Source organism: Priapulus caudatus, unplaced genomic scaffold (assembly GCF_000485595.1).
Source record: "Priapulus caudatus unplaced genomic scaffold, Priapulus_caudatus-5.0.1 Scaffold20, whole genome shotgun sequence".
Taxonomy (NCBI): domain Eukaryota; kingdom Metazoa; phylum Priapulida; class Priapulimorpha; order Priapulimorphida; family Priapulidae; genus Priapulus; species Priapulus caudatus.
In genome coordinates, this window is record NW_014577081.1 from 105,088 (window position 1) to 119,863 (window position 14,776).

The 14,776-nt window shown below is 40.0% G+C and overlaps 2 protein-coding genes across 4 annotated transcripts in view; one reads left to right on the forward strand and one right to left on the reverse strand.

Moving 5' to 3' along the window:
* The window catches only part of LOC106812025 (membrane-associated guanylate kinase, WW and PDZ domain-containing protein 2-like), a 54,301-nt gene extending 49,660 nt beyond the window's left edge, over positions 1-4,641 (reverse strand). For 2 of the 3 annotated variants that reach the window (XM_014815796.1, XM_014815780.1), the window contains exons 1-3: positions 4,290-4,641; positions 1,811-1,942; positions 1,310-1,519 (exon numbers count right to left, since the gene is read on the reverse strand). In XM_014815796.1, the coding sequence (XP_014671282.1) occupies positions 1,310-1,519; positions 1,811-1,925 (325 nt within the window). In that variant the 5' untranslated portion in view covers positions 1,926-1,942; positions 4,290-4,641. The remainder of the gene's footprint in view (positions 1-1,309; positions 1,520-1,810; positions 1,943-4,289) is intronic. The other variant, XM_014815788.1, reaches the window with a different exon arrangement.
* A 244-nt stretch (positions 4,642-4,885) lies between these two features.
* Positions 4,886-9,826, forward strand: LOC106812225 (ubiquitin-conjugating enzyme E2 N). Its single transcript, XM_014816057.1, has 5 exons — positions 4,886-5,006; positions 6,756-6,857; positions 7,955-8,099; positions 8,460-8,600; positions 9,155-9,826. Exons 1-5 carry the CDS (start codon positions 4,974-4,976, stop codon positions 9,193-9,195), a joined length of 462 nt encoding a protein of 153 aa, XP_014671543.1. The 5' UTR covers positions 4,886-4,973; the 3' UTR covers positions 9,196-9,826.
* Positions 9,827-14,776: the final 4,950 nt, after the last annotated feature.

Sequence of the window (14,776 nt, forward strand, 5' to 3'; positions counted from 1 at the left end):
CTTAGCTCTACCAGGGTAGCCCTTTGCTCCCGCTACAGCAGAGATAAGCACCACTTAGCTCTACCAGGGTAGCCCTTCGCTCCTGCTACAGCAGAGATAAGCACCCCTTAGCTCTACCAGGGTAGCCCCTTCGCTCCTGCTACAGCAGAGATAAGCACCCCTTAGCTCTACCAGGGTAGCCCCTTCGCTCCTGCTACATGCGAGCAGTTCTTCCTGTAGCGGGAGCGAAGGGGCTACACCGGTAGAGCTAATCACCACTAAAATCATCAGTATACTCTCATTATAATCAAACGTGTAAGTGCAAAACATTAGCATACCATTCCAGTACGCATAAGGTCTGTAGGGCAACGATGGCAAGTACTACTAACATGTTTTGAACTGTATAGCAGCAACTGAGAGAGCACAGACATAACAGGACGAGTAGGAGGGTGAAATTTATAGGTGAAGTACAATTTTCCTAATTTACTCCAATGATTATTTTAGTCTAGTTTCAGTTAGGTTAATTAAAATGAGGATTTTCAGCACTGCAACATGCCCGACGCTAATATATTATCATGAGTGAATAATAGTAGACGATTAATAATTCTATTATTATTCCCTCCTAATATTATGTTTTCACACATACTGTACAAACTTTAAAATATATATATATATCTATAGATACATCATGCCGTGAATTTGGATGTACGCCACCTGATGGGATACTAATAACACAGAAACCCCGAGGCATAGACACAGTCTGAATAGACATAGACACCAATTCATTACTACCAAGAAAGCTTCATAAAGCGATCAAGAGGCCAAAGTTACACACAAATGTACCCTAGAAAGTGCTTAGATGTTAGCTCTATACAGTACCATTCTACCTGAGCAAAGTAAACTATGAATAAACAAACTGGTTCGTCTGTGGAAAATGCTGACCTCATATCATTCACTCACATAGTCAGGCCAATCAGAATTGACTACTCTTTCAAATATTTGCTTAGTGGCCAGGATCCATGGATATAAAGCAAAAGTATCCTCTGAGATTTGCATAGTTTATGGAGTTTTGAGCAGAGGTTCTATAGTACATTTGTCAAAATAGTTAGGTTAGTGTGCAATCACAAGCAGAACAAAAAAAAGTTGAAATCATAGTGCAAAATGGTAAACACAGCATAACGGGGAATATTTAGAAGCTTCAAAGTTCACAGAATCACTCATCACAAGGCAATGTATCTGAATTGAGATAGGTGGTCATTATTTCTTGTACAATTTTTAGTTGTGGTGGATAATACAGATATATGTGAACAAGGTACACAGTCCGAGTTACCTGAAGGCTTGACAACTTTGAATATAGCTGGGCTCTTTCCCGTGATGCAGAGCTGAATCCAGTTGAGAGTGTCAGCCTGGGTAAGTCCAGGAACCTTCTGCTCATTCACTTCTAGCAGCAGGTCATCTGGATGCAGCTTGCCTGAGTGGTAATGAAGCCTATCTTGCTTAACGTCTGCTACCCACACAAACTGGCCAACGTCAGCACCACCTACAGTGTAGAATAACACAGATCAGTAAGACTGTGTTCAGAGCTTCGTTACATGCATTAGTTTTCCTTCCCATATGAATTTTCATCACCATGAATTTACCTCTCTGTTTTATTAAAACATTATTTATTCAATCATCAGGTATTATCTACTTCTTGTCATGTCATTGCTATTTACCATTTATTATTCTATTTTTAACATTTTTTGCTTTTCATTCAAATTATTCAGAAAACCTGGCTCTACCCAGGTGAATATGCAAGCATAATTTATAGGAGAGAGTATCAACTTTATACCTTTCACAGTTATAGGTGGATTTTCCTCTATTAGCTGCAATGGAAGAATTACTATCTCTCTTATCCGATGTGCCCAACTCTTTACCTCCTTCTTCTTGTGTGTACTCTTTGCCATCACATTTGACGTTCATTCTGCAATTAATAATGTCAACATATTATACTCATCCATTAATGTATTGTACACTAGTGTGAATCACAACACACCACCAGTTTTTTCCTGTCTATAATTAACCAACTGCTATGACTTGTAGTTCTGCACAACCTTTTGCTCATTCACTCACACTCATCAGGGACCCGAGACTGATTACACGTCATTGGCCTCAACCAATGGCTGATGCGCACACATTAAAAATATGAGCGATGAGTTTTTGATTCGTAACACAAATTGGACATTCTAATGTCATGGTCATTTTTGACAGGGAGGGTCCATACTTTGTCGTGCAAGTTTATCTACGATCACTGAGAGCTGCAGTTTGCTGCATAGTTTTCCCTCACTTTGCAATCAAGAGTGAACCTAATGTGTTTGTAAGTAGTAAGTTGTTTTAACGTAAACCTTGATTAGTAAATATTATTCAATTTATTGTCTCATCATTAACATGGGTTTTCCACTATTACCCAGTTAATCAATGTTCTTCATGGCAGGACACAAAATCTTGATTGCTAAGTCTCAATAGATTGATGCAGTGTTTCTAGACTTTGGCAAGGCCTTTGATAAGGTCTCTCATAACCTTTGCATTTTCAAACCTGATCATCTGGGATTGGATGCTTATTCCTTACTGGATTTCTGCCTTCATAAAGATTAGAACACAAATTGTCTATGTTAACCGCAATACATCTCAGGGGTAGAAATTAACTTTAGAACAAGGGAGTCCAACGGACTCCCTGCCCTCAAAAAGAAGGAGTCCGCAGGAAAATGAGGGAGTTCGTAGTCTGCAGGGAGGCCATGCTCTGGAACGAACTAGTTACTATAGCAGAATTTTCAGGGAGTCACACGGACTCCTGCATATGTCAAATCAGGGAGTATTTGACTCCGGACTCGCGTTAATTTCGCACCCTGCATCTGCTACGATTGCTATCTCATCGGGTGTACCCAATGGTGTGGTGCTTGGTCAATTGTTGTTTTCATACTTTATAGATTGTTATATGGCTGAAACATGATTTGATTCAAATCTCTACATCTGTTCACTGATTATGCAGTGAGTATACAATACAATGACTCTGTAATGAGGATGATTAATTAGCCCTGTAAAGTATCTTTAAACATCCAGATAATCACGCATGAACTTGAGCATGTGTCGTTCATTACTAAACTGTCAAATTCTTTGCATTTCCCTGAACCATCCTTGACTTTTATACTTATTTTACCATGAATATCTACCATTTACTACTACATACAACCATTTTGGTGTCATAATATAAGTAGTGATATCTGCTAGAATGCTTTTTTAGAAAGGGTATGCTACCTTTCAGTTTTTATCATTTCCAATTGAAAACCTTGGTACCTAGCTTTTAAAACCTTGCTCTGTAGATAATTGTGATTATTATACAGATTATCTACAGATAATTTTGTAGATAAGTGTAGTTAATTGTAAAAATTCAAATGTAAACTTTCTATTGCAATCCAGTGTTATTGTTAATGAACGTGGATATTCGTCCGAGCATCGGACACCTGTTCGTATGCGCTATTCGTCCGAGCAGTTGTTGCGCATGCGCTGTTCATGTTGTATTACATAAATGTAATTTAATGCTAGTCTAGAGAGGCGCCTACTCCCTAATCCTAACCCCAGCCCTAACCCTAACCCTAACACTAAATATAAACCGACTCGTTTCTCTTATTATACGCTCGGTTTCGTATATATATGCGAGTGATAGTACCAAACACTATCTATGGTGTATAACCACATACGCAACACATGTATGCAGGGGCGTCACAGCCGTAAGGCTGCCATAGCAAAACGCTACGGGCCCCCAGCCTAAAGGGCATACAATAATCAAAAATCTAAAGAGTAAATACTAAATAGCATTTTAGAACATCTAAATTTAAAAATTGTCTGAGGGGAGACCTGCCAGACCCCCCCCCCCTTCACACTTCCTACCTACGGCACTCGTGCCGTGCGCCTGCGGCATGCAATATGAACAGCTCATGCGCAACAACTGCTCGGATGAATAGCGCATACGAACAGGTGTCCGATGCTCGGACGAATATCCACGTCGATTGTTAATCTATCAATTTGATCAACCTTAGCTCTCTTATTTGGTACAGTTCCTTGCATTTTATAGGATGTTCTTTATAAGGAGACGAGGTAGAATCGGTTACAATTTACGATAGTACAGCAAAGTTCAAGAAACATAAAAAAGATAGTTAATAAGTTATGGCTTGATATTTATACTGTATCTTCTTATACACATTTAATTAGACAACATACTCCCGAGGCAGTTGAATGGTACTGTAATAAAAGTAATACTATAATATACTTACACGTAACAGTTACTGAATAAATATTTTGGTGTTGCATTGCGGCGTTTATCCGTCTATTTGGTCACTTAGCATTTGTGTCAATATACAGTGTGAACGAGCGACTCGATTCACGATAACTCTATACTAATTATGATTCACAGCACACATCACCAGGTTAATTTCAGATCAATGTCCTCCGTCTTCGATATAGTCCGTTGGACTTTGAAGCCTATTATTTACGATGTTAGACGTTTCACTTCTCAAACAATGGCCATGAAGCAGCAAACTGCAAAACTAAACAACAAAAACACATTAGCTCACTGACAATCCTTCATCAGTCATCAGGAAGTCGCTAAGACGCGTACCTGCGCGTACAGACGTTTGCCGCCATCTACCGGTGAGCATAGAAAACTGTGCTTTTGTCTGTATTTCTCGATTACCGTCTACGAAAATGCGCGCAATCTTAGAAGTGTGCTATATAATAAGTGTGAGGAATAAATCTCCCATTATATACTCTTGATAATATATAGCATATATATTGCTTGTAAGATATGCATTGGTAAATACAAAAATTACATTTGCTAAATGGTGCTGCCATCTTCATAGCCGGTATTGGATGGTCAGTTGTTGTCGCAACCATTAATTTTCCAAACAAGTAAACCACACTAGAACGTTTTCATAGTTTTACTTTTACTAGCAGGAGAAATGTCTGTTGGATTACCGCGGCGAATAATCAAGGTAACTTGTATTAATTTTAGAGTCATGACGGTGAGTGTCTAGCTGTAAACTAATTGGTACCGAGCTACTTGCCTGTCACTGGCCCTGCCACTGCCAGTGCCAGTGCCACTGCCAGCCCCAGTGGCAGTGTTACTGTTACAGCCAGTGCCAGTGGCGCACGAAGGGTCGTTGTCGTATAGGGTAGTACAAATATGTACCCGAGGTAACTATCTGATATGGTTATGGTTAGGGAGTAGGCGTAGGCGACATACTCGCTGACATCTCGGGTACTACATATATATATATAATATATAATATACGACAACGACCCCTTCAGCGCCAGTGGCAGTGTTACAGCCAGTGTGGTGTTCGGCTTGGATCACATTCAATGACAATGTATGGCCGTTTTGACTCTAGTGACTGTGGTAGAGACTGACTCGTGTTGTGCTAAACTAGGATTGGGCCGTTGATTATCGGGCGAATAGGTACAAATGGGCAGTTTGGGACCCCGCAAATGTGTTTTTGCATATCCATGACCATATCATAATCCGGGGTACTAAACTAGACTTTGGCCATAAAACATTTATCAGGAACATGCATAGAATAACTGTAGTGTCATGTTATGTTCCATTGCAACAATCAATAGTACAGCTAGCTCCAAGAAACGGTATCGCTAGGGTTAGGATACCGTTTCAAACCGTGGCTGCAGCTAAACACGTAGTTGCCTTATATTCCAAGTATCGCCAAAGAACACCACACATGTGATATACCAAATGAATCAGTAAACGTCCACCTTCTTGTAACCATCAGTGCGCTACGATGCGCTGGGTACTTACGGGGTTACAGCAACTTTTTGAGACGAATGCAACCAAATTTATGAATTTGCCACCATGTTTGCTATCATTCCGACTGTGACTAAAATCCGCAATGGATCGAACAAAGGAAATTAAACGATCTGCGGTCGTCATGTAAACCACCCCTACATCCGAGAACATGTCATCTAAGGTTTTTTACAAATGGCCCACACATTTCTGAACATCGTTTCACTTGCTTTGGTGTGTAATTGCCTTGAGAGCCATCGTACTATTTCTGTAGTATTTTCTAGCGAGTCTATTCCGTTTCGGGTTTTCCGTGCCTTGCTAAACATGGCGGTTAAAGCTGATTTGAAAGTTGATATGCTGTGAGAATTAGCAGATTATACCGTGAATTAAGAGATACATTCTAGTTTAGAAGCAGGACAACTGTGAGTTAATGTTCATATTTTAAACAAGGCAAGTCAAAGGTGGTAATGGAATAGTTTTATTTGAGATATACAGAGTTATTCATCTCGATCTGCAGAGGTGATAGGTTTTTTGTATGGAAGGGTGTCAGGCTGTATAGACAATCCGTCGCACAGCCTGGTCGGGCTATAGTACAGCCTGTACTTTACCATGGCCTACTAACTATGTACTACAGCCATGGCCCATGTACAGTGTACTGACTGAGTGACTCAGATTAGGGCCTGGGTGGAAGTGAATCGGACTGCATGAATCAGTGTAACATTTTTGATATAATTATTAGTAAATTACGCCCTGACATTGTTGCATATCTATTTTTTTTAAATTGGTGACAACTACAGGTAGGTGTAGTATCAAATGTCTGTGGTGTAATTTTTTGCATCGCTGCAATAATTATTGTGCGTAATCACAAGCCTCCATGGTCCAAATACGAAGTTTTCCGAAAGATGCACGAAATTGGTGCTGATTTATTTCTTAATTTTGTGCTCAATAGGAAACACAAAGATTGCTTGCAGAACCAGTACCTGGAATCAGTGCAACACCAGATGAATCAAATGCCAGATATTTCCATGTAGTCGTGGCAGGACCAGCGGAAGTATGTCACAAAGGAATATTAGTAACTTCTATAAGGTTAAATTACAGGTTTTTTTAATGCAAATATGGATGTTGAATCTATCAAATCGTTCACTTTCATTAACTGTTTTAAAGTTATTATTTCTCTTATTTAACTGACCGTTCCGATACTTACTGTTATTGCTTATATAGAGTGAGGATAGCATGTTTTAGGACACTTACACGTTATTATATCTACCAATATAGTCAATAATTGCAATTTCAAGTAAACTTTGTATTTATTGTTGTCTGTTTTTGTGTGTATTTGAATGTCACATGATTCTCGCATGTTGGGAGATTGTAATGAAGAACACCTTGTAGGCTTGTACCCTATTTGCATACTTTGTTTTACACCTGTTGGTCCCCGATTTATTGGATCAGGTCGGGTACCATGAAAATGTTCCAATTAAGCGGTGAACACATTTCCTCATGCATGCTTACTTGTACTGTATGTAATTATCTGTGCACAAAATGTTTTGTGAGCTGCAAAAACATCCTATGTCCTGATGAGAATATTATGCATAAGAATTGTCTTTCAAACACACATAATTTTAGCAATGCACTTGTTTTCCGATACCTGATAAATCAGGGACGACTAGCATCTTTGTTACTCTCGTATATGTGTTATACAACGTACCGCTCTTTAAAAGTTTTCATTGTAAAATCCGATGCAGTTTTGTCAAAATTAAAGTGAGCTTGTGCCTGTGTCAGTGTTTACAAGTGAATTGTCTGTACAAACAAAAACGTGGGTGCATTGTTATCTTTAAATTCAATTTTACGTACTATTAACGTACTATATTAAGTTATTAACTTACAATTATTAACGTACTATATTAAGTTATTAACGTATTAACGTTAATAATTAATTATTATTTTTACTATATTAACGTACAATTATTACGTAATAACAGCATACATTTTTAGTAATCTCCAAGTTGGTGTAACTAATCATCTACTGATATTTTTAGATGTGTTTGAGAAATAATAGGTCATGAATCAAACTCTATACTGACTATATTCGGTTTTCCCTACAGTATTATTCTTAATCTCACTGTTACTAATATCGCCTTTCTATTTAAGTCCCCATTCGAAGGAGGTGTCTTCAAACTGGAGCTCTTCTTACCTGAAGAATATCCGATGTCTGCTCCTAAAGTTAGATTCATGACAAAAATTTACCATCCAAATATTGACAAACTTGGCAGAATTTGTCTAGATATATTAAAAGGTTGGTTCTTAATTTGGAAATTTTTGCATGTATACAATGCGATAGTAGTTCCAACGTGCATCTTACTAGATCATTGTGAAGTACCTGTAATTGATTCTTCTCATTCATTTATTTACTCATTTATTCATTCTCTCATCCATTCATTCATCCAAGTATTATTTCTAATTTATTGTAAAATTTATCATAATTCAAAGTTTATTAAGACAAAGCAACATTATGGATCCATGCGAGTCTAAAAAATTATATGATATGCCACGCTGCGGAATTAAGAATAAACAACATAATTCGAACAATTCCAACGAAAATTTTGTGCAATTGTGGATTTGTGTACACTTTTATCATGTTTTGTCTCTGTTTAAGATAAGTGGTCGCCTGCACTACAAATTCGAACAGTTCTGCTGTCCATCCAGGCACTGCTGAGTGCACCTAACCCCGACGATCCTCTAGCTAATGATGTTGCGGAACAGTGGAAGATAGATGAGGCCCAAGCCATCAGAACAGGTCAGAACATCGTTTTAGCGAATGTGTAATTCTTATTCCTGTAGGAATGATTTTTTCTCTTTTAGTAGCCACTGCTGAATGCTGTAATACCCAGAATTATTGTGACGTTAAACTGAGACCCTAAAATACTACTCCATGCAGCTCTGTGAAAGTAGGCCTCTCGTATTTCGTATTGGATATAGTGTTTCCCCTGGCCAAAAAGATCTGTGAGGTGGTAATTTTGTTTTTGGTGTGTTTGCACGTTTTGAGGTCCTAGCAAAGCAAGCACCATGGGTGCTCGCCCAGCTAGGGGGGGTCTGAAGGCGGAAGAACAGTTATTTTCGTCAGTTAGGCGGTGTTTTGGAGAAATTTCTGTGTGGCGGCTGAGAATTTGAGCAAGGCGGCCCACCTCGCTTGTGTCAATGCAGGGGAAACACTGGATATATATTTAGTAAACATGCTCTTCTCTTCTCTAAAACGAACAGTTAATCCACGGCACAGCATTCTGCTCATTTTTGTTCTATATATAAATTCGACCTTGGGTTACCTACAATTGTTTTCTTTACTTCTTTCAGCGAGAGAATGGACGAGAATTTATGCGATGGGGGGAAACTGATACAACGTCAGCCATCATTACGCACAATCGTTCCCAATTTGTCACCGTGAATGAGAGGTTTTAAATGTCCTTCAAACTGCAAGCGCTTGCCTCTGAAGGACGTTGGTGATCCATTTAGACGGGCCCGATTTGACAGACTCAACCGATAAACTGTAACTGTGGTCAACGTTGATGGTTATTGTATTAATTTTCACTCTGTCAGCGCTGTTCAACAGGGTTTGTTTCTGGCATACATGGATGCTCTGTGGCTGACGTGTGTTGAAAGGAGTTTATACTACTGGCGTGGATGAAAATCTCGCAACACTATAAATAATAAACTCACGCTATTGGATTGTTGAGGTGCACAAATGCCAAAAACCTCCTTGGCTATAGGCCTATGTATTTAGGGGAGGCCATACAGTTCAGGTTTTATCACCGGCTGTGTGGAACTACAAAATTGCTGTTGTTTGCAGAGAAGCTCAATTTGAAATGTGCAGAAAATTTTTCTTTCGGCATAACAACTGGTACCATAACATGTGTTTCCGTCATTGATATGCGTATTGAATGTTGTTATAGCCAGCACGTTTGTTAGAGGCTTAGCCTGATTATGAATATCATAATAACTTAAATAAACATGTTCGTGGTTAGTTCATCCAGATTCTGAATTTCTTTTAATTTGAGGAAAATCTGCAGTACTCTGTTGCATTGACGTCTAAGTGTCATGGCAGCAGTACTTTCCTATTTCCTTATACTTTTCTACAAGTTTGTCTTCTAACATATACTTTATACTGCAAATGAGTAGTGCAGTAGTCTTGCCACCCCAACTAGTTCTATAGGAAGCCTTTATGTGCAAGTACTGTCTCTCATGATTTCTGTAGAATGTATGTCATTACATTATTAGTGCGTTTCCTGCGTTGCCTGTTAAGCAAGTTTCCTCTAATATTACATTTGTATTCTTTTGATTGGTACCAACAGGCAGTGGGAAGGATGTGGTAGTTGATGCCAATGCTATGCCAAGATGCATTTTTATTGACAGTGACGTTTTGAGTTGGTCAGTGCATTCTAATTGTGTCTATCTGCTGATTTTAGCATCTAAGGTGAACTTTTGATATCCGTTACATCACGATCACTCTGCGTGGCTAACCAAGATATGTACTGCAAGTAGTACTTAAAATTGATCATGGGCAGGCTCTGTATTTGCTCGGTAATTGTAAGAAAAATCACATCAGTATGTTTATGGAATTTGGTTATTTTCTGACCACCTAGCTCCACCGCACGGCTTATATGTTGTTTGCCTAGAGATTGCCATACGTCTGACATCTGACCTAAAGCCTAAAGCCTGGCGCACATTGCCGAACATTTTCCCGAACAAATGTTCGTCCGAACAAATGTTTTTGTCTGGCAATGTGCGCGTGAACAATTGCTGAGCGCACATTGCCGAACATTTTGCAGCAAACAACCTCGTGGCGCCGTCTAGTAGCTGTGTTGTAAAGAGTCACGTGATCGGCGTGTGGCCAATCGACGTGATAGGCATTTACAAATGTTCCTAGAATTGTTCGACATTCAGCGCACATTGACGAACATTCGACGAACTATGTTCGAGATATCAAACATTTCCGATCTTCCGAGAATATCGGAAACATTGTTCGGAACAAATGTTCGGCGACTTTTTTCACCGCACATTGCCGAACATTTTATGGAACATTGCTACGATAATGTTTTTGAGCAAAATGTTTGGCAATGTGCGCCGGGCTTTAGATTCTCTGCAGACTTTATTGCAATAAAGAGAAATTTGTGTCTATCGATCTGATTAGCCATGTCGTGAATCTGATATGGCTGATGAAATCTAATTTTCAAATTCTTGCATGGTCAATATTCTCGGAAGATGCTTGTATCTATACTGTCTTAACAGGGATCAGTGCGTTGACATCTTGAGTGTATAATTACCTTACTGTACTTAAGGTTAATTCTACCCGTATATTTCTTGAGAATGATGTATATATATATATTATATGGCCAATTGTATGTGCACTAATGTGTGGTAGAGAGGGCACATCTTAATGGTTATTCGAAATGTGAATAAAGAGTATGAAAAGCGAACTTATATGGATATTATATCTAATTTTGAAAGAAAATCGGGGACATTGTAGTTATTGAAGAATGTGTAAGTTTACAGGTGCAAATTTACTGTTTCGTGTAGAAGTACAGTACAACGCCAGGCAGCTCAACTTGTTCTACTCTTACCAACAACCAGCATGTATGAATAAAGTTCCTATCTATGCTATAATATCTATTTTGGTATTAATCGGTGTTCTTCATCATGAGTGTGTCACAGAACATTAGTCCTGTATATTTGTACAGTTTCCTCTATTAGCGTACGTGCGTAAATATCTTAGAATATTTTCATGTACCCATGAACATCGGCACTTGCAATGGAAGCATAATGCGCGAGGAAGGTATAGAGTAGGCCAGCAAAATTACCTTGGCCATGGTTGCATCATGTCAGACCTTCGTGCCATTGAAGAATCTCGGAGAGCTTTCATCTACTAAGAGGCAATAGGCCCAAGGATCACTCTATTCCATCTTCAGAACTAACACCAAAATGATACCGTTAAACATAATACAGTGTAATATATGTTGCAACAAATAACGAGGGTAAAGAAACAAAAGACGTCTTCTACTACAGAAAGCAAAACGTACTAGACGAGCAAAAATAGAAATAAACAACTATACTGATGAACAAAACGAACTCATGTCTACACGGCCGTTGAAACAGTACCAGCGAATGGAAGATCGAGTTACAGAGCATCCCAGTGGCGGATCCACAAGTGAATTTTAGGTGCGGGTGGGGGGCGAATCATGCGAGCTCAATGGCACGAAGCGCCCGAGGGGGGAGGGTGTTAGGCTAAAATACCCTTGCCCTGAAAATTTCAGCGGGTACGACCGCCCCCTGTGCCCCCCCCCCCCTGGATCCGCCACTGCATCCTAAAACAACAACCGAACCTAGGCGGAGATAGCAACGGCAGAGAACCCCCCCACCCCCACTCAATAACAGTAGCGATGCTTGCATGCTATAGGATTCTTGCTAAATCCTGCGAATCCTGCTAAGGAAGGTGATCTCTGGCCTGGCCATGCCTTACGTATGTATACTTTAGGGGAAGAGGGCGTCCGCTCCGTGATCCTACTCTTTCCCAATCAGGTTGGGGCATATGCAGCTCCGTGTAGCTGGGCTGAAGTGGACGGATAGGGTGCCCGCCGCACACAAACACTCAGTCGGTAGTGGGATTATACATTGTATCTATTTACATGTAAATGAATGTGCTCAAAATGGTGCTCAAAACCGTCTGTCTGTCTGTTTGTGTGTCTACCTATCTATCCATATCTATCCGTCCGTCCGTCCGTCCGTCCGTCCGTCCGTCCGTCCATCTATTCAGGGGCGCAAATTCAGTTTAAAAAGTGGGGGGACACGTGGTTCAATAGTGTGCGAGGGAGCGAAGCGACCGAAGTGGGAGGGCGTCTCCCCCTCCCACGAACAACGTCAACAATCGACGTTGAAACGACGTTGAAAAATGTCTGGATTTGCAATTTTATTCAACGATACTATCTAAATATTATATTTTATCGACGGGTTACTAAGGGGAAGTGACGTCACTCCGCCCCACCTATACGGTCGCGGTTCCTATATTCAGTTTAGGCTATTATATATATATATATCTTGATATATATCAATCAGGAGACTTTTTTTATACTTCCTATTAGTTTTCACTTAGGTATAAAAGAACGAGGCTGAGCGAGGGACAGAGGGGGAGGCAAGGGAAGGACAGGATCGAGGGGATGAATTAGTAGTTTTGCTGTCCACAGGCTAGGGCGCTCTCCCACTCATAAACACAGACCTACTGATAACAACTTATTTCATAAATACATGCTGAGATATCCCCTAACTATTTTAAATGCATATCCATGACAAAATATAACTCCTCTGGTGAGATATTGCGCATACGCTAACACACTAACGTAACCAAATTGTGTACTAACTGGTATATGCAGCGGGCAACTTACATGCGAGTTCTTCTTCTTATTTCTCAAGAGAGGTATACTGATGAAATATTATCATATACATCTATGCTAGAATACCTCTTCCCTATTCTAAATGCATAATTTTTCAAAAATATTATTTTTCTTGGGATATATTGCGCATGCGCGAGCACCGTTTCAGGCGTGCAGTATTGACTGAAGAACACTGCATAATATAGCTTGCTATGAGAGAAAGAGGGTTGGGAGACGGAGGAAAGGCGGCAGGGAAGAAAGCTGAGGGCGGTAAAACAGAATGAGGCTGAGCGAGGGACAGAGGGGGAGGCAAGGGAAGGACAGAAGGGGATCAATTAGTCGTTTTGCTGCCCACAGGCTAGGGCGCTCTCCCAATCATAAACACAGGTCTACTGATAACAATTTAATTCTTGAAATCCATGCTGAGATATATCCCCTAACCATTTTAAATGCATATCCATTACAAAATATAACTCCTCTGGTGAGATATTGCACATGCGCTAACACACTAACGTAGCCAAATTGTGTACTGACTGGTATATGCAGCGGGCACATTGCATGCGAGGTCTTCTTCTTATTTCTAAAGAGAGGTATACTGATGAAATATTATCATATACATCTATGCTAGAATACCTCCTTCCTATTCTAAATGCATAATTTTAGAAAAATATTATTCTTCTTGGGATATATTGCGCATGCGCGAGCACCGTTTTAGGCGTGCAGTATTGACTGAAGAACACTGCATAATATAGCTTGCTATGAGAGAAAGAGGGGTGGGAGACTGAGGGAAGGCAGCAGGGAAGAAAGCTGAGGGCGGTAAAAAAAGAATGAGGCTGAGCGAGGGACAGAGGGGGGCCAAAGGAAAGACAGGAGGGGATGAATCAGTGGTTTTGCTTCCCACAGGCTAGGGCACTCTCCCAATCATAAACACAGGTCTACTGATAACAATTTATTTCATAAATCTATGCTGAGATATCCCCTAACCATTTTAAATGCATATCCATCACAAAATATAACTCCTCTGGTGAGATATTGCGCATGCGCTAACACACTAACGTAGCCAAATTGTGTACTGACTGGTATATGCAGCGGGCACCTTACATGCGAAGTCTTCTTCCTATTTCTCAAGAGAGGTATACTTGTGAAATATTATTATATACATCTATGCTAGAATACCTTCTCCCTATTCTAAATGCATAATTTTTGCAAAATATTCTTCTTCTCTGGAGATATTACGCATGCGCGAGAACCGTTTCAGACATGCAGTATGGACTGAAGAACACTACATAATATAGCTTGCTACGAGAGAAAGAGGGGTGGGAGACTGAGGAAAGGCGGCAGGAAAGAAAGCTGAGGGCGGTATAAAAGAATGAGGCTGAGCGAGAGATAGAGGGGGAGGCAAGGAAAGGACAGGAGTGGATGAATTAGTAGTTTTGCTGCCCACAGGCTAGAGCGCTCTCCAAATCATAAACACAGGTCTACTGATAACAATTTATTTCATAAATCTATGCTGAGATATCCCCTAACCATTTTAAATGCATATCCATCACAAAAT

Excerpts from the sequence above, each read along its gene's own strand:
- LOC106812225 (XM_014816057.1), top strand. The coding sequence starts at position 4,974 with ATGTCTGTTGGATTACCGCGGCGAATAATCAAG. Across the intron at positions 5,007-6,755 it reads TACCGCGGCGAATAATCAAG|GAAACACAAAGATTGCTTGC; the intron begins GTAACTTGTATT and ends TGTGCTCAATAG. Across the intron at positions 8,100-8,459 it reads TTGTCTAGATATATTAAAAG|ATAAGTGGTCGCCTGCACTA; the intron begins GTTGGTTCTTAA and ends TCTCTGTTTAAG.